The following is a 26119-nucleotide window of genomic DNA, read 5'->3' on the forward strand; positions in this document are numbered from 1 at the left end:
GGGTGTCACTGGGTCAGTCACAGTTCTCATGCAGAGGCAGGAAATGGCAAACCACCTCCGAAGATCTCTTGGCATGAAAACCCTACGGGGTCGCCATAAGGCAGCTGTAACCTGACAGCATGTGTGTAGCTGAATTAAGGGGTTTTTGAGTGGAGCTCACATTCCTAGGATGTCAAATTGTGCAGAGGTGACAGAGAATCACTCAGTATCATCCTTGGTGTCTTACTTGGCTTCCTTCCAAAAGAACACATAAACACATGAAGCTGCCTTATACTGAATCAGACTCTTGGTCCATCAAAGTCAATATTATCTACTTAGACCGGCAGCACCTCTCCAGGTTCTCAGGGCAGGGGTCTTTCACATCACCTACTTGCCTAGTCCCTTTAACTGGAGATGCCAGGGATTGAACCTGGGAACTTCTGCACGCCAAGCAGATACTCTACCACTGAGCCACAGCCCCTACCCTAACCCTAACCCAAGGTTGGGTAGAAAAAAATTATGTATAGAAATGTATTTATTTTATGGCGCTGATATCTATATTTAAGGCGCTGATATCTATATTAAAAACATTAGAAATTAGATTAAAAGAAAGCACAAATAGCAACTAATACAGGTTGATAAACTAAAACCACAAGCCAAACGTGTTTCGGACCCCTGGCTTTCATCAGTGGTCTAATAACATCACTTATAATGCACACCAATACATATTACAACTGTGTAACAGTATTATAGCAAAATAACAACAACAACCCAGGTATGTATGTAGGGATATTCCAATTTGTGCCCAATATGTTCTATACAATTTATAAAAGAGCCTGCTGCCTTGGAATTCTTTCTGCTTGTTCTTCTCTGGGCTGTGTAAACCTTCCATACCAAGTGTGCATACCAGTATCAACCAAAACGCGTTTGGATTGTGGCTTTAGTTTATCAGCCTATATTAGTTGCTGTTGTGCTTTCTTTTAATATAATTTTAAAGATGTTTTTCACAGTGCCTTAAAATAAATATATTTCTATATATAACTGAGTCTTTTCCCTCCCAACCTTTGGGTACCCAGATTTGGTTTTAGGTTGGGTCTTCCTTTTGTTTTTTGTCCTTCCAAAGGAATACATGTTCTTCCAATGACCTCTTAAGATTGGTTGCAGCACACACATTTGCCTCTGATGTGAAAGAAAGCAGGGGATACAAACAGAATATATTTAATAACAAAATGGAAGTCCACTCTCAGTGTTCAGGGACAGGAGCAAGGGGAAGAGAGACCCTGACACGGTCAGGGGGCCGGACGGAGCTTTTGGGCCTCACAGCCGGTCCGTCCCGCTGCCGGAGAAGTCCGTCTGCAGCGGGGTGATGTTGTGGTCGAAAGTGGCATAGTTGGAGGTACCAGTGCTGGCCGTCTTGAGCTGCTGGGCGGCGTGGGTCAGCTGGAAAGCGGCGTCGGGATGGGCTGTGTCCGGCAGAAGGGTGCACTCTCGCTCAAGGATATCTGCCACGCCTTTGAGAAGGTCCAAAAACCCAAATGCCAAGGCAGCCTTTCGTAAGCGGTTCAGTTCCTGGGGAGACGAGAGAAGGCACCGACAAATGATACTGAGTGTTATACCGTAGCCTCCGCAAAAGAGGGCATGCTAGGAGGGAAAGAATAGATCAGGGGTCCCAAAGGTGGTGCCCAGAAGCACATTTCTTCCCCCCCCCCCCGAGATTTTGTAAAAAGTAGGCAGGGCTTTTGCCCAGCAAGCCTTCTTATTGGCTGTGCGGGTTTTTTAAAAAAATTATTTGGCAGCAGCTGCCACCACAGCACAAGGGTCTTCATTGTGTGACTTAAAAGTTAGCTGCGGCAACCATTTTGTGGCTGCACCCACCATCCTGTGGCAGAATTCCCAAGGAGGAGCTGGTCGAGGAGGGCAAAATGGCAGCCACAGGGAAACTATCTCTTCCCCCAGTCCTGGTCGGTTACAGTAGGGTACTGCCAAGGCCCTCTGCATAAACTCAGCCTGCCACCTCAACCCCAGTTGCATGACGAAGTTCTCTTTTAAACACGCAACCACAAAAAGAAGCCCTCTGACAGCAGCGGCATCTCGCATGGGGAAGAAGGCGTCAATTCTTGTCGCCAGAAGGCTGGGAGGGATACAAGAGCCGCCTCACCTTGTAGAAGGTCTGGGTCTTCTCAGGGAGCTTTCGTGCGTTCCTGAGGATCTTCTGCACATCTGTCTGTAAAGGGAGAAAAAAATCTTCGTGGCTCGTTGGCTCTTAAAACTCCACTCCCAATTATGGGATGCAAAAGGTTCAAGAAACGGTGATCTTCCGAACGCCTACACTGCACAACATTAGGGTTTCTTTTTAACCTGAGCACCCTCCCCCCCAGCATCCAGAATCGAACTAACACACGCACACACCAGAAGACAAACATATTCTGGGATCCACCCACGCCTGGAGAGATCTGCCACACTCCCAGAATCTCTAAAACTAGATTGCTCCCTTTTTTAACAGGAGGCCTGAGATTATACACTTTGCTCAAGGACATCCAGGAAATCCCCAGGATGAACCAAGATTTCAACTCTGCTGACCACCTGTCCCCTTAAAAAGAGGAATCTACATCCTTCTTAAATTGGGCACTGCAATTTAAGAAGGATGTAGACAAGCTGGAACGTGTCCAGAGAAGGGCAACAAAGATGGTGAGGGGTCTGGAGACCAAGTCCTATGAGGAAAGGTTGAAGGAGCTGGGTAGGTTTAGCCTGGAGGGGATAAGACTGAGAGGGGATATGATAACCATCTTCAAGCACTTGAAGGGCTGTCATATAGAGGATGGGGCCGAGTTGTTTTCTGTTGCCCCAGAAGGTCGGACCGAAACTGGGTTGAAATTAAATCAAAAGAGTTTCCATCTAGACAGAAGAAGAAAAAGAAGAACAGTTGGTTTTTATATGCCGACTTTCTCTACCTTTTAAGCAAAATCAAACCGGCTTACAATCACCTTTCCTTCTCCTCCCCACAGCAGACACCCTGTGAGGTAGGTGGGGCTGAGAGAGTGTGACTGGCCCAAGGTCACCCAGCTGGCTTCATGTGTAGGAGCGGGGAAACAAATTCAGTTCACCAGATTAGCATTTGCCTCTCATGTGGAGAAGCAGAGAATCAAACCCGGTTCTCCAGATCAGAGTCCACCGCTCCAAACCACCGCTCTTTACCACTACACCACGCTGGCTCCCCCACAGCTTTAGGACTCACCTGCAGGCCATTGGGTTTAATCCACACTGTGACGTTCTGTGCGTAGCTGCGCTTGTTCTTGGGTTGCAAAGGGAAGGGACTCTTATTGTCGTCCTCCCCATACGGGTTCTCTTTGGCATCTGAAAATAAACAAACCTTTCGAGAGCCAGATCTTGCCGGGGAACAGCGGTGCAAAGTTTGTGTGTGTGTTTGGGTTTTTTTTAAGTAAACAAATGCACACCAGGAAAGTCCAAATTATACTTGATCTGATTTCTGGAGTTCACACTGAGTATATTGGCAGGGAGTTGGTGGGGACAGAGCAAGGGATTAATTTATTCATTTGAAAATTTACTTAAAATATTTTTATCCAGCTATTTTCCTGCAATGGGGAGGCCTTCAAAGCAGACTGTGTGTGTGTGTAAAATATCTATATATCTATATATAAACACAGGAAAACTGTAAGACAGAAAGAGATTCCCTCCCCCAGAACTACAGATATTTCAAATCAGGAAAATTCTATTAGTCATATAGGAGTGTTTAACAGTCTACAATTTGATCTTACACAACTTCCTAAGCCTCTGGAAGAACGACTTCTAAGGCTTAGGGTAAGATACAGCTTTTCACCCTCCCTTATAATACTAGAAAACGGGGACATGTGCTGAAGCTGGAGGGTGAGAGATTCCAAACAGACAAAAGGAAGTATTTCTTCACACAATGCATGGTAAAACTGTGGAACTCCCTGCCCCAGGATGTCATAGAATTGGAAGGGACCACCAGGGTTATCTAGTCCATCCCCCTGCACAATGCAGGAAATTCACAACTACCTCCCCCACATACACCCAATGACCCCTATTCCATGCCCAGAAGGTGGCCAAGATGACCTCCCTCTCATGACCTGCCTAAGGTCATAGAATCAGCATTGCTGACAGATGGCCATCTAGCCTCTGCTTAAAAACCTCCAGGGAAGGAGCGCTTACCACCTCCTGAGGAAGTCTGCCAACTTGGAAAGCTTTAAGAGGGGAGTGGGGATGTTTATAGAGGAGAGGGCTATCCATGGCTACTAGTAAAAAGGAATTCTAGTCATGATGCATACCTATCCTCTCCAGGATCAGAGAAGCAGGCCTATTCTATGAGGTGCATTGGAACACAGGCAGGATAATGCTGCTGCAGTCATCCTGCTTGTGGGCTTCCTAGAGGCACCTGGTTGGCCACTGTGTGAACAGACCGCTGAACTTGATGGGTCTTGGTCTGATCCAGCAGGGCTTTTCTTATGTTCTTAAGAATTACTTGTTTCATTTATACCTCACCTTTCCCCCCATTTTATTCTCTTCCATTTTATTCTCCCAACAACCTTCTGAGGTAGATTAGACTGAGAGTGTTTGACTGGCCCAAGGTCACCCAGTGAGCTTCCATGACACAGTGGGGATTTGAATCTAGATCTCTCAGATCCTACTCCAACTCTAACCACTATACCACATTGGCTCTGCTTAAGATCACATGGGCCATTTATGCTTGGTAGCACATGCCAAGCAGATGCTCCACCACTGAGCCATGCAAAAGAGTTGGTTTTTATACCCCGATTTTCTCTACCAAAAGGAGTCTCAAATTGGCTTACAATCACCTTCCCTTCCTCTCCCCACAACAGACTCCTTGTGAGGTAGGTGAGGCTGAGAGAGTTTGAAGAGAACTGTGACTGGCCCAGGGTCACCCAGCAGGCTTCATGTGGAGGAGTGGGGAATCGAACCCGGCTCTCCAGATTAGAGTCCACTGCTCCTAACCACTACACCATGCTAGCCCTCCTTCCCCTCCCAAATCTAGAGAGGACCGACAAGCATGGCTACTACCTGAGATGGGGCCAAGCTGGGCCATCTTGCCCAGCCAAGGGAGAGGTTCTGGACCTGGCTCAAAGAGGGACATCATCAGGTTTGACTTCTTCTTGCTGTCGGCCTGCGAATACAGCATCCCGTACCATTCCGGCCTGAAAGAAAGAGCAAACTGTCCACAAGGAGAACAGACTGCTGGACTTGATGGGCCTGGGTCTGATCCAGCAGGGCTTTTCTTACATGCTTACAACAAAGCCGTCCCATCTCCGTGTCCCGACACCCCCACTCCCGGGGGCACACTCGTACCCTAACTGGACAATCGCCACCATGCCCTCCACTTTCAGGCTCCCGTGTAGCAGCACGCAGAAGTTGGGGATCTTGCCCGCGATCTGATTGGCTGAATTCTCATCTTCCGCATCGTCTGCAATCCCTGGCCCCATTTCATCCCCTTCTGGGAAGAAGGACAATAAAAGAGAGTCAGAACACACCAGTAGACCAATGAAAAGGTGGTACCTTTTTAATATATATATATATATATATATTTACCTTTCTCTCCTTTTTTTTCAAATAATTTAAAAACTTTATTACATACATAAAAATTACATACATACACAAAATTGGGGGAAAGAAAAAGATACAAAAATATTTTAATGGTAAATTGTGAAGAGCTGTGCTGGTCTATGACTGTTTTTAATAAAGACTGATACAAAAATATCAATCAAAATTACATACCGTTACAGATAAAAGTAACAACAATAACAATAACAACAATAACAAATTCAACTACGCATATTAAAGCCAGCAAAAACATTACCCATCTTCCTCTCCACTTTCTAGATTTTTTAAAAGTTTTTTTTTTTCCATTCTGGAGATTTTTGGGATCTAGACAGCATCTTCCATATCTTTATCATTTTTATAATAACTCAGATTAATTCATAGGTTTGTTTAACCTTATCTATCCAATTGTTGATATCCGGGAATCTGTTTCCTTTCCAATATCTTGCAAAGTTAATTCTATCTGTTGTTAGGAAAAGGAAAAGAAAAGCTGGTACCGTTGGCGAGGGCGGAGCAGAGGCACTCACCTTTGAGGGCGATGGGCAATACCAAATGCCTAGATAAGACAGGGGGACTGGAAATATCCGCTATGTCTATAAATCCAACTATTTCCAAGTCTAGAAAAAGAGTCATTAAAAAATATATATCAGATTTCAGAAACAGGTAAGAATATACTTTATGTTACGTTTAAATAGCAGAACACTGTTTGACAAATGCCCCTGACCCACCCCAAAGTAGTCTGCAGGAAACCCAACCTCTGAATTGTACTTTTGCTAGGATAGCCAGTGTGGTGTAGTGGTTAGGAGCGGCAGACTCTAATCTGGAGAGCCAGGTTCGATTCCCCACTCCTCCACGAGAGGCAGACTCTAATCTGGAGAACCAGGTTTGATTCCCCGCTCCTCCGCATGCAGCCTTCTGGGTGACCTTGGGCTAGTCAGGAAGGGAAGGAGATTGTAAGCCGGTTTGATTCTCCTTAAAAGGTAAAGAAAATCAGCATATAAAAAACCAACTCCTCCTCCTTCCCAGGCAGCTCTGCAAAACACACATTTCACTGCCTTGTACTGAATCAGACTCCTTGGTCCATGAAGGTCGATACTGTCTACTCATACTGGTAGTGGCTCTTCAGGGTCTCAGGCAAAAGTCTTTTACACCACCTACTATCTGGTCCTTTTAGCTGGAGATGCCGGGGACCAGGGACCTTCTGCATGCCAAGCAGATGCTCTACCACTGAGTCATGGACCTCTCCTAAGATGCTGCCTCATATGGAGTCAGAGCCTTGGTCTATCAAGATCAGCATTCTCTTACCTGACTGGTTGTGACTCTCCAGGTTATCAGGTCTTTCCTATCATCTCCATCCTACCTCGTCCTTTCAGTTGGAGATGACAGGGACTGAACCCGGGACCTTCTGCATGCCAAGCAGATGCTTTGCCATTGAGCCATGAACCTCCCCTAAAAGACACTGCCTTATTGAATCCTTCAGACTTCCTTCTGAGGCAGGGTCAGTGCTGTCTACTCTGACTGCAAGCAACTCTCCAGGGTCCCAAGTGGAGGTCATTCACTTCACTTCCCGCAGATTCTTTTTTAACTGGAGGTGCCCGGGATTGAACCTGGGACCTTGTGCATGCAAAGCAGATGCTCTACCATTGAGCCAGAGACCCTTCCTAAATGAAGCTGTTCTTGTCCTATGCGTGAAGCTTTCTGTTGCTTACAGCTGCAGAGCTCAGATTCTTTAGACTGTCTTGAACGTCTGATAGACTTAAACAACGGGGAAGGGCAGATCTTCACTATCGATGGACCCCTGTGCTTGAAGAATGTGCAGTCCATGTTTGGGTGAGTGTGCCTGCAGTTGGCCGAACCATGTGGAAGTGTCCTCGAGCATCCTTTAAACACCGCGCAGTCTGCATGGCCTGTTCCATGCTTTTCCTGTTGAACACTCAATATTTTTTATTGGGTGAATTACTCAGTAATTCTTCAGACAGAGCTGTTGTTCGACCCCCCCCCCCCACCCGGTCATGATTATGTCCCTTGAACAGTTAGTCTATCAAGATCAGAATTCTCTGTCTGATTGTCTGGCCTTTCCTATCATCTCCCTCCTACCTCAGATTTTCAGCTGGAGATGCCAGGGGTTGAACCTGGGATCTTCTGCATGCCAAGCAGAAGTGCCCCTCATGCACCAAAATGAAAGCAGGCGCTCCAAGTGCAGATGGAATTCCTGTACTCTTGGCACGGCACTGCAGCCCTTCCCCCCGCCATACCTTACGCTGAGTGCACAGTCCCATCTGTGCAAATAAGTTACAAGTCCACACTTTTCTCACTGGCAACCAAGATCAGGTTAATTCATGCCATCGTATTCCCTATTATGGGTGTGAAAGCTGGACAGTGAAGAAAGCTGATAGGAAGAAAGTTGAAATGTGGTGTTGGAGGAGAGTGTTACAGATACTGTGGATTGCCAAAAAAAAAAAAAAAAAAAAAAAACCAATCAGGAGGTTCTAGATCAAATCAAGCCTGAACTGACCCTAGAAGCTAAAATGACTAAACTGAGGCTGTCATTCTTTGGTCACATTATGAGAAGACAAGAGTCACTGGAAAAGACAAACATGCTAGGAAAAGTGGAAGGCAGCAGGGAAAGAAGAAGACCCAGCAAGAGATGGATTGACTCTATAAAGGAAGCCACGGCCCATATTTTGCAAGACCTGAGCAAGGCTGTTAAGGATAGGACGTTTCGGAGGACATTGATTCATAGGGTCGCCATGAGTTGGAAGCGACTTGACGGCACTTAACACACCCACACACAGCCAACACAGACCTCTCTCAGTCATTTAATGCAGAGAAGTGGGAGAGGGTGGGACAGGAAGAGCCCTTTTCCCAGTTTGTAAACCTTTCCTTGCCTGGTGGCAATTTTTACTTATCGATATATGTACCCTCCCCGAATCTCCGTATTTTATCTATAGGCCCCAAGAGTATCAAAGACATTCCACCACCTTCATGACAGAAGGGAGAAACTGTGGAGGAAGCAGATGGAAACATAACCGCAGATTCCAGAATTAATACCTGTGTTAATGGTTTTCGGGATCGGATCTATCTCTTCGTCAATCACAAAAGGCTCCGGCCTCGGAAATGCTTGCACGTCCGAAGACAAATGACCGCATTTCAGAACTGCATAGAATGGTGTGTAAGCGACATCAATCAGCTTTCTAGAACAAGAGAGTTTATCGTCAGGATGGTAGGGGTTATATCCAAATTCTCAGCGAATGATACAAGATTAAGAGGTTTTGGAATTTAAATCTTCCACTGCCGCCCACCCTCCAACCCACTCTCTTTCTCTGGACTACTTTATTTTGGTATAGAAGCACACAAGCTAGACACGATTCTTCATCAAGCAGAGTAGCTAAGAGTTCTTGAACTAGTATAACTATCGTGAATTCCACTGAGGAAATCAGGTGTTTCTAGGCAGCAAAAAGTTTCTAGAATCACACTCAAAAAACTACAACTCCCAGAATTCCCTTCAGGCTCTGACCAGCAGTCCATCTAGTCCAGCAACCTGCTGTGGCCATTCAGGTGCTCCTTGAAGGTTTAAGCACAGAGGCCAAAGCATTCCTCTATGCTGCTCCCCATCAACGGGTATTCAGAGGGACACTGCTCTTGAACATGGAAGCTCCATACAACCATTATAGTTAACCGACATTGATTGATCAATCCTCCACGAATCTGGCTAATTCCTTTCTAAAGCCATTTAAACTACATCTGGGCACAAAGAGAGGGGCAGAGTTACAAATAAATCAATTTATGCGGTAGTCCAGGTACTTTTATTGTTATCTGTCCTCACACAATACTAGAACTTGAAGGCATCGAGTGAAGCTGATGGACAGTAGATTCAGGATGCAGAGAAGGAAACAAGTCTTCACTTAGGAAGAACAGTGGCTGCAGCCAGTCCAAGATCAGGGCTTCTAACTCCTAAGAGTTAAATGTGTTTCAGTCACTGGTAACCAGTAGAACTTAAAAGTGCTTTACAATTACAGCACTAGCTACTAATTAAGGTTACGCATCAGTAACCACTCTAACAGGGAAAGAGTGCGAATGAAGCTAACTGTTCAAGGGACATAATCATGACCGGGTGGGGGGGGTCGAACAACAGCTCTGTCTGAAGAATTACTGAGTAATTCACCCAATAAAAAATATTGAGTGTTCAACAGGAAAAGCATGGAACAGGCCATGCAGACTGCGCGGTGTTTAAAGGATGCTCGAGGACACTTCCACATGGTTCGGCCAACTGCAGGCACACTCACCCAAACATGGACTGCACATTCTTCAAGCACAGGGGTCCATCGATAGTGAAGATCTGCCCTTCCCCGTTGTTTAAGTCTATCAGACGTTCAAGACAGTCTAAAGAATCTGAGCTCTGTAGCTGTAAGCAACAGAAAGCTTCACGCATAGGACAAGAACAGGTCAAAACATCTAAATGGTAAACTACGTTTTACCGCGAGGGATGTTTAATACAGGTTTTTTCCAAATTATTCACTGACTCTATGGCATTCTAGAATGCTGTCTTGGATGAAACCAGAGTTCTGCATTTCCACCTCATCCACCAGATCACATGTAAGCATCAAATCCAGTTTTTGGAAAATCTTACCCTTTTTTTTAAGTCCTCCAGTTTCTAGCCCTTCAAAAATTGTTGGCAGCAACAATTTTTTTTCTCAGAAGCTCAAGGTACTAAGCTGGACTTTTTGCACATGGTTAGCAGCGCATGATGCCTTACTGCATCCCTGAAGCATAGTGCTTCGGGGACTCACCCATGATCCACTGATGTTGAACCTCGTGTCCTTTGATGTTTTGCCAAACATTCCGAATTCTTTCAAGATCGGAACCTTGGAAGTAGGTTCAGTTGTGCAACTATTTTTGTCTCACCCCAATTCCGCAATCAGACTTATCTCAGTGCGGCACCTTTAATTAACTTCTTAAAGAAGTAAACAGAGTACACAGTGTCTTAGATGCACCCGTTCAATCAAAGTTACATGTCCACTCGTATTTACTGCCTGTGCAGGTTACATAGGAGTGCCCAGCTTGTTCAGACAGGTCAATAAAAATTTTTATACCGCAACCCTGTGAACTGTTCTACATGGCAAAAGTGGGTCAAATTCGTGTAACACTGTGAGATTTGCTGCATAACTACCATATGCACCTGAAACTAAGACAATTCTGAGTAAAATAATTCCCCCACAAAAGAGAGTGAGACATACCGGTAAATGGATTTTTTATTACTGTAGAAAAAGGAGAAGAGTTGGTTTTAATACGCTGACTTTACCTTTTAAGGAGAATCAAACCGGCTTACAATCTCCTTCCCTTCCTCTCCCCACAACAGACACCTCGTGAGGTAGGTAGGGCTGAGAGAGAGATCAGAGAGAACTGTGACTAGCCCAAGGTCACCCAGCTGGCTTCATGTGGAAGAGTGGAGAAACCAATCCGGTTCACCAGATTAGAGTCCACTGCTCATTTGGAGTGGGGGAATCGAACCCAGTTCACCAGATTAGAGTCCGCTGCTCATGTGGAGGAGTGGGGGAATCGAACCCGGTTCACCAGATTAGAGTCTGCTGCTCATGTGGAGGATTGGGGATCAAACCCGGTTCATCAGATAAGCCTCCACTGCTCATGTGAAGTGGAGAATTGAACCCGGTTCTCCAGATTAGAGTCCGCCGCTCCTAACCACTACACCACACTGGTACAGAACAGTTAACTTGTATGCCAATGTTAAGAGCCCACCCCCCCCTCCATTTTCTTGATATCACATGTGGTATAGTGGTTAAAGCATCAGACCAGGATCCATAAGACCCAGGTGGAACCTTGCTGGGTGACCTCAGCCCAGTCCCTCTCAGCCTAACCCACCTCACAGGGCTGTTGTGAGAAGAAAAGGCAGAAAGTTCCCATTGGGGAGAAAAGGCAGGGTAGAAATGAAGTAAGTAGATGATTAAATAAATGCATATGTTGTGAGTGGGAGAACGTAGTCCTTCTTTCAGGCAAATAGAGTACAGTATAGTATTAAGGGCAGTGCCTCTGATGCAGCAACGCAGGACAGTATATATTTTTTTAAGAAAATGTTTACACTGCCTCGTCAGGAATCTGCCCAAAGTGACTTACAAAATAAAAACAAAACATTAAAAGTTATTAATTAAAACCTGGCATTTAAAAACCCAGTCCAGCATAAAAACACAGACCAAAAAACAAAACAAAAAAAGCCCGCTGACAGCTTTAAATAGAGGTTTCTAGACTAGAACAGTGGTATTTTAAAAAATCAACCCCTTAATTAAAAGCCATGGGGAACAAAAACGTTTTGTCATGGCGCCTAAATGAAAGCAACACGGGTGCCAGCCAGCGGGTTCCAGCAGGTGAAGCTCAAGAGGAAGGGAGCTTCATAAGCAAGGGGCCACCACTAAGAAACTCCTGTCTTTCCCATTACCAGTCTGATGGCACCGACACCGATGCTCGTACAAGGCTAAGAAGGGGCCATGGAGAACAGCAGCTGCTAGGCACAGTCCTAGCCAGTGTGGTGTAGTGGTTACGAGCGGTGGTTTCCAGCGGTGGACTCTGATCTGGAGAACCGATTTTGATTCCCCACTCCTCCACATGAGCAGCTAATCTGGTGAACTGGATTTATTTCCCCACTCCTACATATGAAGCCAGCTGGGTGACCTTGGGCAAGTTACAGCTCTGTTAGAGCTCTCTCAGCCCCACCTACCTCACAAGTTGTCTGTTGTGGGGAGGGGAAGGGAAGTTGATTGCAAGCCGGTTTGAGTCTCCCTTAAGTAGTAGATAAAGCCAGCATATAAAAACCAACTCTTCTTCTTCCTAGCAGTGTAAACATGACCAGAGATGCTCGCTACACTGGCGCAACAGCAAACCCAGATATTTTTAATGTAAACAACACAAGTACTGGCCTGAAGCCCAACCGGCCGGCGGCCCCCCTTTCTCCTGGTGAAGCTGCAACCCTTGTATGGGCCAAAGGGAGACTCACCTCCTCCAGATTGGCCATGCACATGATGTACAACTTGGACGGGAAAGGGAAAGGTAGCGGGAATCGGTTCTCCTTCCGCTGGCTTAGAGTCGCTAAAGAGTGGCGGAGAGAGCCCTTGCCAATGCCTAAGCTGCCGTCGGTGACGAGCACCACCTAGCAAAAGCCAAACACAGAGAGAACCAGAGAAAGTGCCTGCCAGATAGTATCCCACCCTGCAAAACCTGGCAGGGTTATTTTTAGAAGCCCTGGGTGAAATTCTCTGTTCAGGCAGCGGCGCCCCGTGCCACCCAGTTAACACCAATCATATTTCATCAACCTCAGTTTTTCCTATCTGGAAAATGGGAAGGATAACAATGTACTTCTCAAATTTTGTTGCCATGACTGGTTGATGTAAGAATACAGGACTTATTCCACAGGTCCCGGGGGCAGTTTTAAACCCAAATCTACTCCTTAATGCGTCTTTTCTGCTCATCTGTGCAATGTGGGAATTATATTCTACAAACACACTGATTTATTTGTTTAAAAATGTCTGCCCTGCTCACCCTATCTGCACTCAATGGATTTAAAATTCAACATACTTAAAATACTTAGAGCAGGCAACTCTTTGCACAAATGAAATCCTTCCTTAAAGGCCTTTGGAAATTAAACACAAAGGCTTTGTGGGGTTTTGTCTTGTGGCAGAATACAAAAAGGAGGCAGCGAGCAGAAGCTCCAAGATCGAAACTAGGCCCTGGAGATGTATTCATTCTATTAAAGAGGTGAAGCTGTTCTCTGTTAAGATCAGCGCTCTATGCTTTGAAATAGCATAATCAGCAACAGAACTCCAGAAAATTTTCAGAGCCACCCATCTGAAAGCCAGCATGGTGTAGTGGTTAGAGTGTTGAACTAGGATCTGGGAGACCCAGGTTTGAATCCCCACTCTGCCATGGAAGCTTGCCAGGTGACCATGGGCCAGTCATGCACTCTCAGCCTAACCTACCTCACAGGGTTGTTGTGAAGATGAAATGGAAGAGAAGAGAACAATGTATTCCGTTGGGGAGAAAGGGTACAAGTGGAAGGGTGGTGGAATCCGTCCTGAAACCTCACCTGGCAGGGAACAGCCGCCCCCCATTCCTGCTGCACAATGTTGCAAACCCCACCCAGGGCTGCCTCTAAACAGGTCTTGTCGTAATCATCCATATTGCTCAGCGCCTCCTGTGAACACCAATTACAGAACCATTGGAGTGGATTCCAGACAAGCACTACAAGTATGATTCTGGACGCAAGTCTATTGGACTGATCTGAGAGAATCATAGAATTGGAAGGGGCCACCAAGGACATCTAGTCCAATCCCCTGCACAATACAGGAAATTCACAACTACCTCCCCCCCACACACATACCCCCAGTGACCCCTACTCTACGCCCAGAAGATGGGGAAAAAACCCTCCAGGATCCCTGGCCAATCTGGCTTGGAGGAAAATTGCTTCCTGACCCCACTAATGCCACTAATCAAGCATAAGTAAAAAAAGGGGGGGGGGAGAGCACACCTATTTCACACAAGCAATTCTGTGCCTTTCCAATCTGTGCGTCCCTTCTCCGGCCCCACCTTTCCTTTTGTTTCCTTCCCTCCTTCATTGGGGTATTAGCTTTTAAAACCCAGAGTCAGGGCTTGCTCCTTTCAATGCAATCATTGCTTCTAACTGCCAAGGGCTTGAATAAAAGAAACCCCTTTCTTATCACCTGGAGTGTGTTGTAATCTCTTGTGAAGGGTACCATCAGCTCCCAGAGGGATGAAAACACAATTAAGGCAGTGAATTCCAGCTTGTAGTTGGTAGCCATGTGTTCAAACAGCATGGTCAGGCCATGGGCAGCAAGATGCTTTCGCTGATACTCCTCAGAACCCTCGACAGAGACCGGTCGGGTCATGGAGAGGGACACATCCATCACCACCACAGTTGGCATGGTGGGGCTTTCTTTGTTGTGTGCGTCAAATGTGGAAAGGAGAACTGCTGCAAAAGGGGAAAAGGGAATTAATCTCCAATAGTGATGTGTTTTACAATGACGGCAAAAAAAGATTACCTTAGAGGAAGAATAATTTTTTTTATATGCTGACTTTCTCTACCACTTAAGAGAGAATCAAACCGGCTTATAATCACCTTCCCTTCCCCTCCCCACAACAGACACCCTGTGAGGTAGGTGGGGCTGAGAGAGCTCTGACTACTCCAAGGTCACCCAGCTGGCTTCATGTGGAGGAGTGGGGAAACAAATCCAGTTCACCAGATTAGACTCCACCACTCACGAGGAGTGGGGAATCAAACCCGGTTCTCCAGATCAGAGTCCACAGCTCCAAACCACCACTCTTAACCACCACACCACGCTGGCTCTACACTATAACTATACATTTCCATACTTAACATCTGGGAAGGGGGGGACTCAAGGTGGATTACACACAGTGAGTCAGTACAATTCACAAAATGGGAACATTCAGTAACCAGTGCATTAGGATTTTAGAAGTCCGGAGCTGTCAGAAAGAACTGAAGCATAGCATAAGTATTAATATGATACATTAAGCAGTACAGAAATTACATAATTGGATCCTATTCACAATAAGCTATACACAGCCATACAGACCACAATCTCAAGTAAGCTTGTCAGCCATTTTGTACAGTGCAAACCTGTCACCTGTACAGAAAAGCCCTCTTCATCCTTGCTATTTTCTGGCAATGGGCAGAACTGATACAGGTCCAACATGGTTCAACCCCTGGCATCTTCAGTTAGAAGGATCAGGTAGGAAGTGATATGAAAGACCTCCACCCGAGACCCTTGAGAGCTGCTGCCAGTCAAGAGTAGACATGACAATCCTGGACATACCATTGTCGTGACTCAGTAAAGTCACATTCACATAAATCCCTTTTAAACCGAGGTGGTGCAGTGACTCGATAGCCGAGCATCTGCTTTTCACGCAGAAAGTCCCAGGTTCAATCCCCAGCACCTCCAATTAAAAGTATCAGGTAGCAAATGATCTGAAAGATTTTTAGCTGAAAACCTGGAAAGCGGCTGCCAATCAGAGGAGACAGTACTGACCTTGACAGACCAGTGGTAGTATAAGGCAGTTTCATGTGATCCTGTCCCACAGGGGTGGTTAGTGCTGTTGGGTGAGCAGATTCTTTGTCCCCATCCTCTGTATCTGCTTGTCTGAATATATCACTTTATCATTGTTTTTTAAGACCTGGGGAGCAAAGAAGTGGCGAAAGACGTAAATTGTAGGGTTGCCAGCTCTGGGTTGGGAAATTCCTGGAGGTTTTTGGGGTGGTGCCTGGAGAGGGTGGGTTTGGGGAGGGATTTCAGTGGGGTATAATGCAATACAGCCCATGCTCTTTGTAGGCATTAGGGATGCCAACCTCCAGGTGAGACTTGAGGATCCCATGGAATTACATCTCATCTCCAGACTACAGAGATCAGTTCCCCTGGAGAAAATGGATGCTTTGGAGAGTGGGCTCTATGGCATTGTACCCCACTAAGGTCCCTGTTGTCCCCAGGCTCCACCCCCAAATCTCCAGGAGTTGCCCAACTGGGATCTGGAAACTAGGGGTGCCAGCCTCCAGGTGAGACCTGGAGATCCCCTGGAATTACACCTCATCTCCAGACTACAGAGATCAGTTCCCTTGGAGACAGTGGATGCTTTGGAGGGTGGACTTTTCGCATTGTACCCCCTGAAGTCCTTGTCTTCCCCAGGCTCCCCCCTCCCCCCCAAAAAAAATCTCCAGGAGTTTCCCAACCCTTGATCTGGCAGCCCCACCCCCCACATTCCCCGCAGGTGGCCAGGAGGGACCCGGCAACCACAGCTGCCATTTTCTCCAGGGGAACTGCCTGGAGATCAGTTGTAATGCCGGGAGGTCTCCCAGTCACGCCAGGAGGTTGGCAACCCTGGGGACGAGGGAGTAGCACAGGGGAAGGGGCAAAGCGAAGGGAGGCAGGCAGAGCAAAGAAGGCAGAACCTGTGGAGGGATGCGGGGGAGGAAGGAAGGAAGGAAGAGACCCGGAGGTGAGGTAAGACCGCTTCATGGGCTGGAGAAGGAGCTCCCCCCTCTCCCCCCGCAGCTGTTTCCGCCAGGCATTCAACTCATACTTCCATTTCCTGGGGGGGGGGCTCACCTGCAGGCGGCGGCCATGTTGGGTCCGTCCCCAAAACAATCCCCCTCTTCCGCCGCGGCCGCCATCTTTAGGGCCGGAGGAAAAAGCGCCCGCCGGCCCGCCCGCCGATGGCCTACGGAGCACGCGCAGTCCGACCGCTCTCCCCCCTCCCCTTCCGCGCATGCTCCATAGCGGCTCCTCCGGGCCCGGGGCGGGGCGGGGCGGGGCGGGGCGGGGCTTCGCGTTCAGCTGCAGACGGCTGTCTTGAGCTTTGTTTGGATTGTCTGCCTTTCATTCTTTTTTTCGGGGGCTGGGAGGGAGAGGCCACTAAAGCTGACATCATGCGGGAGGGAGAGGTTATGAAGGGAGGCAAGAAAGCCTTGGTAGAGAAGAGGTCTGGGCCCCCTTCCGTCTGCCTGCCTCCAACTGTGGGCGGGCACATTTGTCCTGGAAGAACATCTGTCCTTGGTCGCCTCCCCTCCTCCCCCGGAACACGGCCGCTGAACGAGCAGCTTCCGCTGAGTGTGGCTGTCACCAACACGTGGCCATCCGAAGCAGAGTTTTGCGGGTGTGTTAAGTGCAGTCGAGTTGTTTCTGACTTAGAATCATATTGCTGGAGGGGACCACCAGGGTCATCTAGTCCAACCCCCTGCACAATGCAGGAAACTCCCAACTACCTCCCCCACACACACCCCAGTGACCTCTACTCCATGCCCAGAAGATGCCCAAGATGTCCTCCCTCTCATGATCTGCTTAAGGTCACAGAGTCAGCATTGCTGACAGGTGGCCATCTAGCCTCTGCTTCAAAACCTCCAGAGGAGGAGAGCTCGTCACCTCCCAGGGAAGCCTGTTCCACTGAGGAACAGCTCTAATTGTTAGAAAATTCTTCCTAATATCTAGACAGAAACTCTTTTGATCTAATTTTGAAGTGCCTATAAACTTCATTTATGGGAAAACATGTATTCCTTCACATGTATGTATACTCATAGCTTTATGAGGTGCTCTGCTCAGGTATAAGAGCATAACATCAGGCACATATGTATTCTGTATATATGTAAAGGCACTGCCCCATGTATAAGGGGTAAAGAATTAAATATTTGGTTCAGATTCACTCGTGTGTGATCACTGGGTTTAGCATAAGCTCGCAGCCATTATGAACCAGGTGCCAATGAGATCATCCTTGCAGGCCTGGTACAGCTAGCCGGGCTAATGAGGCCCAAGGCAGTGATTTAAGGGTGTCACATAAGAAGTTTCGTTTCTCCATTACAGATCATGTAGCCACCTAAATCCACGCCTCAAAACCACACTGATAGGTTATGCTAATTCAAATGTATCCATTATTGGGTCTTTGCATTTCTATGCGCTACCGTATATGACATATTTGTGACCAGAAGTTATAAACGTTGTTGCAATCCTTTGTTCGGGTGCGTGAATTGTCCTGCGCATTTGGGCCAATTCTCACCCGGTCTGTATATTGGGCCTAATAAACAGACTGCTTTGAACTCTCAACCTCCTGCTGTGTTATTGTCATTGGGAATTAATACAATAATACAGGCACATCAATTTCAACCCACTGGTTCTGGTCTGACCTTATGGCAACCCTATGAATTAATAACCTCCAAAATGTCTTATTATTAAAAGCCTCGTTTGGATCTTACAAACTGTGGGCCGTGGCTTCCTTGACTGAGTTGATCCATCTCATGTTGGATCTTCCTCTTTTCCCGCTGCCTTCAACTTTTCCTAGCATGATTGTTGTTTCCAGTAACTGGGCCCTAGGTTCCAGAGAACTGTGACTGGCCCAAGGACACCCAGCAGGGTTCATGTGGAGGAGTGGGAATCGAACCCAGTTCTCCAGATTAGAGTCTGCCACTCTTTTTATTTAAAAAAAATATTGTTTAAATGTGGGATACAAAAAATTTAAAAAAGATATATTGCTGGGGGGATAGAAAAAACATAAACAAGGTAAAACAACCACCTGAAGCATTATTATTAGAATCCCTGCTATATTGACTACTAGGGTATTTTCTATCAATGTTATAAATTATTACTAAACAAAAATATAAATTCCACCATTTTATACAAGTTGCTGTATTAGTTTAAACTTTACATACAATATAATGGTGGTTTTTTTTTTAATAGTTTAGAGTTCAACGCTCTTATCCACTACACCATGCATAAAGAGTTGCCAATGCCTGACGGGCAGAAATCTAAGTTGGAGTGTGGGGCGCAGAGGACAAGGGGAGGAAATGAGCAGGGGGACTTGGCAGGAGCAAGATGTCTAGGGGGTAGAACCACCCCCCCCCAAAAAAAACCACTCTGCTTATCTTATTCCCTGGGCTCACAAATCCTCTGCCACTGAGACATACATCCAGCTGGAATATGAGGGGACACAGTCTACTCACACACAGCGTATTCTTCAGGACCTAAGCATTTAGAGTGCACTCGAGAAAACAATGTACCCATTTTATAGATGGGCACAACAGAGAATTAGCGTTTCAAGTCCTCAAGATGATTTGGGAACATGTAGCAGGCACGGAACTCAGCAATGTCAGCCTGAACCATCTTTGTGAACCATCTTTTAGGGGCTTTAGAGGGGGTTTGAATGGCAGGCATCATTTAAGGGGTGGAAAGGGGGAGGGATTTGGGGTTTGCTATTTTATTTTTAGTTTTAACTGAAAACCTTTTAAAACGATTATTGTAAGCCGCCTTGAACCACAAGGAAAAGCGGGATATAAATGTTTCAATAAATAAACATGTTTTTAAAATATTTTTAAAATAATGTCATTCAACAGGAGGGCCATCAGTGTTGGGTGCGAATAATGGCTACTCTCTGCCCCCCCAAACTCACTGTAAACAAAATGTCTCCTGACTCCACAGCAAACATGGAGCAGATGTAGGGCTGCCAAACTCCCGCTACTACAACTGATCTCCAGGCGATAGAGATCAGTTCCCCTGGAGAAAATGGCTGCTCTGGCAATTGGACTCTATGGCATTGAAGTCTCTCCCCTCTCCAAACCCCACCCCTCCTCAGGCTCCACCCTCAAAATCTCCAGGTAATTCTCAATCTGGAGCTGGCAACCCTAAGCAGATGCATTCAATGATTCACGTGGATGAAAAGCCGTTGTTGTTTGCAAAACACCATGTGGAGATTGCAAACTGATGGGCCCAGACGGTACCGGCTCAGTGTGGATGCTGGTTGCCCAGGTAACAGCGACACATCCTCCTTTGTGACATCATCACCCCAACTGGCTTTCTGGGCAGTTTGTCATTTGGGGCCAGTAGGTGGTAGATGCGCTGGTCAGTTTGCTTAGCTGAAGAGCCATGGTCAGCTTCTCTGGTTGTGTTTTCATGGCTCTGCTGGGTTTGAGTTTCCTGAAAGTTTAGTAGGGAGAGGTTTATTATTACTACTGGGGAGAGGCCGTGGCTCAGTGGCCGAGAATCTGTGTTGCACGCAGAAGGTCCCCGGTTCAATCCCCGGCATCTCCAACTAAAAGGACCAGGTCGTGGGCGATGTGAAAGAGCTCCAGCAGACACCCTGGAGAGCCGCCGCCGCTCTGAGTAGACAAGACTGACCTCGATGGACCGTTGGTCTGGTTCAGTATCAGGCAGCTTCATGTGTATTTGTGGGCTTTTGTTTCTTACACTTTAATTGGTATAGTTTCAGCAGTACTTACTGCTTCATGGGAGATACAAGCCTGTTTGAGATTTTTACGCTTTGAGAGTAAGTTTTGTTTGAATTTACTTAGGGTTTGATCTTAGAGATAGCTGGTTTTTTGTTACTGTTTTATAGCGGTAAAGGGAAAAACCAGGTTTTGTGCCCAGGTCTATAAAATAAAATAAAAAGTCCTTGAGGTGATTTTATCTTTAGTTTTCATTAAGGAGCGTTAAATATGTTAAACGCGTTACGTTTGTCTGTATTTGTGGCTGATGTGTCCTATGATTATTTTATACTGTTACCATTCTTGTATTTTTGCTGTATTTGCTGGTCATGGACAGTAATAAATACTTTTGATTAGGGATAGGGGTATTTCTGGAGATCAGTTGTAATTCCAGGGGATCTCCAGGCCCTGCCTGAACGTTGGCAACTGTGAGGAGGATTTAAACTTCGCCGTAAGGGGTGGCTCGAATTTGCCAGCAGGATGATGAAGAAGAAGAGTTGATTTTTATATGCCGACTTTCTCTGCCACTTAAGGGAGAATCAAACTGGCTTACAATCATCACCTTCCCTTCCCCAGAGAGAGTGTGACTAGCCCAAGGTCACCCAGCTGGCTTCGTGTGGGGGAGTGGGGAATCAAACCCAGTTCTCCACATCGGACTCCACCGCTCTTAACCACTATACCATGCTGGGAAAGTGTTGTACTCTTCAGTGTGTGGGAGGGACGGTCCTCTTGCCCAAAGGACAAGATCCTGGAGCTATCCCCTGCAGGCTGAGGCTTAGCAAGGCTCCCAGCACAGACCCACAAGTCCACACATCAACCAAGGAGAAAAATGCAGCTGAACCAGAGAGTAAGAATGGAAAGAGAAGAGCTTGGCAGGATGGTGCTGAGGTGCAAATGCCTATCATTTAATTGGGAACAGGGGCCTGTGAAGCAAGAATACAACTTCCATGAAGGCTGACAGCCCCGAAGGTGCTGAGTGGTCAGCCAGACCTGCACACCCCTCCCCAGTGGCATCCCTGGTTGCCTCTTTCCATCAGCAGCTTCTTTGTAGACTCGTTTGGCCTGCTCTTGCAGGGTCTGGTGTATGATGGCTTGCAGCTCCTGGAGCATCTCATTGGCCACAGGAACTGGAGAGATCTGCAATGTTAGGGGGAAGAATCAAGGATGGTCCCCATAGTTGGCCATGAAAGGAGTCTGCTGGGTTGAGGAGCAGACCACATTGTTGTATGTGAATTCAGCCCATGGCAATTGTCCTCTTGATAACTGGCGTAACAATGGAAGTACGGCTCCAAGGCAGCCTTTGTTCACTCCGTCTGACTGTTGGGTTGTGGATGGTAAGCAGAAGAGGGGTGAACCTGTGTGCCCCAGAGAGTATGCAGGGCCCACCAGAACCAGGAGGTGAACTGGGATCAGCTAACTGTGAACAGCTGCATGGCAAGTCCATAGAGGGGAAAGGTGCGTTGCACAAACAGTAGGGTTGCCAGCTCTGGGTTGGAAAATACCTGGATATTTTGGGGGTGGCGCCTGAGGAGGGTGGGGTTTGGAGAGGGGAGGGGCTTAAATTCCATAGTACAAATCTCCCAGCCCAGATGGCATGCACCTGAGAGCGCTCAGCGAACTTTCTAGGGAGCTTGCAGAGCCTTTCTCCATCATCTTCCAGACCTCTTGGAGGATGGGAGATGTGCCCCAAGAGGAGGGCGAATGTTATCCCAATTTTCAAAAAAGGGAGGAGGGACGACCCAGGAAACTACAGGCCAGTCAGTTTGACCTCTGTCCCAGGAAAGATACTGGAACAGATATTAAAGAGATCAATCTGCGAGCATCTGAAGGACAACTTGGTGATCAGGGGAAGTCAGCATGGATTTCTCCCCAACAGGTCCTGCCAGACCAACCTTGTTTCCTTCTTTGATCGAGTGACCAGTTTACTGGATTGAGGGAATGCAGTTAATGTTGTTTACCTGGATTTCAGTAAGGCTTTTGACAGAGTTCCCCATGATGTTCTCATGGGTAAACTAGAGGACTGTGGATTGGACCCTAGGATAGTTAGGTAGGTAGGGAACTGGCTGGAGAACCACACCCAAAGAGTAGTTGTCAATGGCATTTCATCTGCATGGAGAGAGGTGTCCAGTGGAGTTGATGGGGAACATTATTGTTCTCTTTAAGTATTTGAAGTGTTGTCAGTTAGAGGAGGGCAGGGAGCTGTTCCTGTTGATAGCAGATGATAGGACTTGTGATAATGGGTTTAAATTGCGGGAAGAAAGGTACTGGCTGGATATTTGGAAAAAATTGTTTACAGTAAGAGTTGTTCAACAGTGGAATCGCCTTCCTTATGGAGGTGGTGAGCTCCCACTCACTGGCGGTCTTTAAGCAGTGGCTGGACAAACACTTATCAGGGATGCTCTAGGCTGATCCTGCACTGAGCAGAGGGCTGGACTAGATGGCTTGTATGGCCCATTCTAACTCTACGGCTCTATGAGTTCAGTCTGGAAAGGCCCAGGAGGAATGTATGACCGCCCCACATGGTCCAGAAGTCCTTGATTGTCAGAAAAGGAGGGGGATGGTTTCTTGGTGAGGTCATGGACTGCCCGGAAGTGTACATGAGCAAACGTGTGCTGCTGCTGTTGTTCTTGCAGACGGTCTCTTCTGCAAAGGCCCTGATGAGTGCCTGCAAAGTTATCCATCCACAGGATTGTGGCCAGCTACTGCTCCTCCAGAGAGATACCAGCATACTCTGGTTTTCATGGTAAGGCATCTGCCCATTGATTCTGGGTGCTGGAAATAGTACTGATCTGAAAATTAAAGCAAGAGAAGAAGAAGGAACAGTGGATCCACTGGATTACTCAATACATTGTCTGAAGATGCTCGAGGCTCCAGTGGTTGGGTTGGACTTGGACAGGAGTGTCGGTGTTCTGGTAGGAAGGGGGAAATGGTAACTTTTATTTGCTGGGATCCAGCACCAAGAGTCCAACTGAGGAATCAGCACATGTGGAACTACCTGCTGCAGTGCAGTTGATGAAGTCACTGCAGCAGGTAGTTCCACAGCTGCTGATTCCTCCATTTGGCTCTTGGTGCTGGATGTGTCAGGTTCCTGGGTCTCTGCTGCACTGGAACTTGGGTCCATTGCAATTGATCCTGGGTCACAGGCAACTGCTCCGCAGGGTCCTCAGCTGGGGATTTAGCCACTTCCGAAGCACGAGTTTGGCTCTGGTCACAGTCGGGCCTCATCCAGGTGGTGGAGCCAGACCTCAAGAGCAGCTTTAATTGCCAACAACGGTCTCTCCCAGAGTGTATAATTGAGCTCTGCAGGGGTAAGCTGCCCTGAGTAAAATGTGCAGCATCTTGGAGTCACCTGGGGAGTTCTGTTGCAACAGGACAGCCCCAACGCCACACTGGATGTATCAGTCTCCACCATAAAGGACAGCTGAGGGCCTGTGTGGCACAGCAATGGTTCTGTGGCAAACTGTGTTTCCAGGGGATGGAATGCCAGTTGAGCTTCAGGAATCCACTATAACGGGCTGCTTAGCTGCAACAGCTATGCCAGTGGAGTTGTGGTGGTAGCACAAATAGGGATGAACTGCCAGTAGTAATTTGCAAACCCAAGGAAGTGCTGGATATATTTCTGGGTACAGGGAGGTTACCAAGAGAGGGTGGCCACAATTCTGTGTGGGTCCATCTGAACGCACTATGCAGAGATCGAGTGCCCCAGGGATTCTTCAGAGGTCAGGTCGAAGGCACGCTTTTTCAATTTTGCAAAGAGAAGATGCTGGCGAAGCTGGTGCGATACAGTCCTTATGTGCTGGGTGTGCATCTCAGGATCCCACAACTACATCAGGATGTCATCCAGGTAGATGAAGAGGCGGCAGAGGAGGAGGAGGCGGAGGAGGAGGAGGAGGAGAAGAAGAGGAGGAGGAGCAGCAGCAGCAGCAGAAGAAGAAGAAGCAGCGGAGGAGGAGGAGGAGGAGGAGGAGAAGCAGAAGAAGAAGAGGTGGAGGAGGAGGAGGAGGAGAAGAAGAGGCGGAGGAGGAGGTGGAGGAGAAGAAAAAGAAGAGGCGGAGGAGGAGGGGAGGAGGAGGAGGAGAAGCAGAAGCAGAAGAAGCAGCAGCAGCGGAGGAGGAGAAGGAGAAGAAGAAGAAGCAGCAGCAGAAGAAGAAGAGGCGGCAGGGGAGGAGGAGGAGGAGAAGAAGAAGCAGCAGCAGCAGAAGAAGAAGCAGTGGAGGAGGAGAAGAAGAAGAAGCAGCAGCAGAAGAAGCAGCAGCAGCAGAAGAAGAAGCAGCAGCAGAAGAAGAAGAGGTGGCGGAGGAGTAGGAGGCGGAGGAGGAGGAGAAGAAGAAGCAGCAGCAGCAGCAGAAGAGGCGGCAGCAGAGGAGGAGGAGTAGAAGCAGAAGAAGAAGAGGCGGAGGAGGAGGTGGAAGAGGTGGAGGAGGAGGGGAGGAGGAGGAGGAGAAGAAGAACCAAAAGCAGCAGCAGAAGAAGAAGAAGAAGAGGCGGCAGCAGAGGAGGAAGAGGAGGAGAAGAAGCAGAAGAAGAGGCAGAGGAGGCGGAGGAGGAGAAGAAGAAGAGGAGGAGGAGAAGCAGCAGCAGAAGAAGAGGTGGAGGAGGAGGAGAAGAAGAAGAAGCAGCAGAAGAAGAGGAGGAGGAGGAGGAGAAGAAGCAGAAGCAGCAGAAGAGGTGGAGGAGGAGGTGGAGGAGGTGGAGGAGGAGGGGAGGAGGAGGAGGAGAAGAAGCAGAAGAAGAAGAAGAAGAAGAGGCGGAGGAGGAGGAGGAGGGGAGGAGGAGGAGGAGAAGAAGCAGAAGAAGAAGAAGAAGAAGAAGAGGCAGAGGAGGAGGTGGAGGAGGAGGAGGGGAGGAGGAGGAGGAGAAGAAGCAGAAGAAGCACCAGCAGCAGCGGAGGAGAAGAAGAAGCAGTAGCAGCAGAAGAAGCAGCAGAAGAAGCAGCAGCAGAAGAAGAAGAGGCGAAGGAGGAGGAGGGGGGAGGAGGAGGAGAAGAAGAAGAGGAGGAGGAGGAGAAGCAGCAGCAGCAGAAGAAGAAGCAGCAGCAGCGGAGGAGGAGAAGGAGGAGAAGAAGCAGCAGCAGAAGAAGCAGCAGCAGCAGCAGCAGCAGAAGAGGAGGGGGAGGAGGAGGAGAAGAAGAAGAGGAGGAGGAGAAGCAGCAGCAGCAGCAGAAGAAGAAGAAGCGGCAACGGAGGAGGAGGAGGAGAAGAAGAAGAAGCAGCAGAAGAAGAGGCGGAGGAGGAGGAGGAGGGGAGGAGGAAAAGAAGAAGCAGAAGAAGAAGAGGCGGAGGAGGAGGTGGAGGAGGTGGAGGAGGCAGCGGAGGAGGAGGAGAAGAAGCAGCAGAAGAAGAAGAGGGGGAGGAGGGGAGGCGGAGGAGAAGAAGTAGAAGCACAAGAAGAAGAAGAAGAAGAGGCAGAGGAGGAGGTGGAGAGGAGGGGAGGAGGAGAAGAAGCAGCAACAGCAGCAGAAGAAGAGAGGCGGCGGAGGAGGAGAAGCAGCAGCAGCAAGAAGAAGCAGCAGAAGAAGAAGAGGCGGCGGAGGAGGAGAAGAGGAGAGGGGAGGAGGAGGGGAGGAGGAGGAGGAGAAGAAGAAGAGGAGGAAGGAGGAGGAACAGGAGGAGAAGAAGAAGAAGCAGAAGACGAAGAAGCAGCAGCAGCAGAAGAAGAAGCAGTGGAGGAGTAGGAGGAAAAGGTAGAGAAGAAGAGGCGGAGGAGGAGAAGAAGAGGAGGAGGAGGAGGAGAAGCAGCAGCAGAAGAAGAGGAGGCGGAGGAGGAGAA

General features: G+C 47.8%; 1 protein-coding gene across 1 annotated transcript; it reads right to left on the reverse strand.

Annotated features, from left to right (window-relative positions):
- Positions 1 to 1290: 1290 nt before the first annotated feature.
- On the reverse strand, positions 1291 to 14541 carry INTS14 (integrator complex subunit 14). The gene is made up of 11 exons (XM_056865829.1): positions 14298 to 14541; positions 13664 to 13771; positions 12578 to 12730; positions 9858 to 9976; positions 8623 to 8765; positions 6099 to 6188; positions 5323 to 5467; positions 5038 to 5171; positions 3215 to 3333; positions 2138 to 2203; positions 1291 to 1548 (listed from the first exon to the last, which is right to left on the reverse strand). Exons 1-11 carry the CDS (start codon positions 14517 to 14519, stop codon positions 1297 to 1299), a joined length of 1551 nt encoding a protein of 516 aa, XP_056721807.1. The 5' UTR covers positions 14520 to 14541; the 3' UTR covers positions 1291 to 1296.
- Between the last annotated feature and the right edge of the window lie 11578 nt (positions 14542 to 26119).

This window comes from Euleptes europaea, chromosome 20 (genome assembly GCF_029931775.1).
Source record: "Euleptes europaea isolate rEulEur1 chromosome 20, rEulEur1.hap1, whole genome shotgun sequence".
NCBI classification, from domain to species: domain Eukaryota; kingdom Metazoa; phylum Chordata; class Lepidosauria; order Squamata; family Sphaerodactylidae; genus Euleptes; species Euleptes europaea.

Excerpts from the sequence above, each read along its gene's own strand:
- INTS14 (XM_056865829.1), bottom strand. The coding sequence starts at position 14,519 with ATGCCAACTGTGGTGGTGATGGATGTGTCCCTCTCCATGACCCGACCG. Across the intron at positions 9,977-12,577 it reads GCATGGCCAATCTGGAGGAG|CTACAGAGCTCAGATTCTTT; the intron begins GTGAGTCTCCCT and ends TGTTGCTTACAG. Across the intron at positions 5,468-6,098 it reads ATTGCCCATCGCCCTCAAAG|AAGGGGATGAAATGGGGCCA; the intron begins GTGAGTGCCTCT and ends CCTTCTTCCCAG.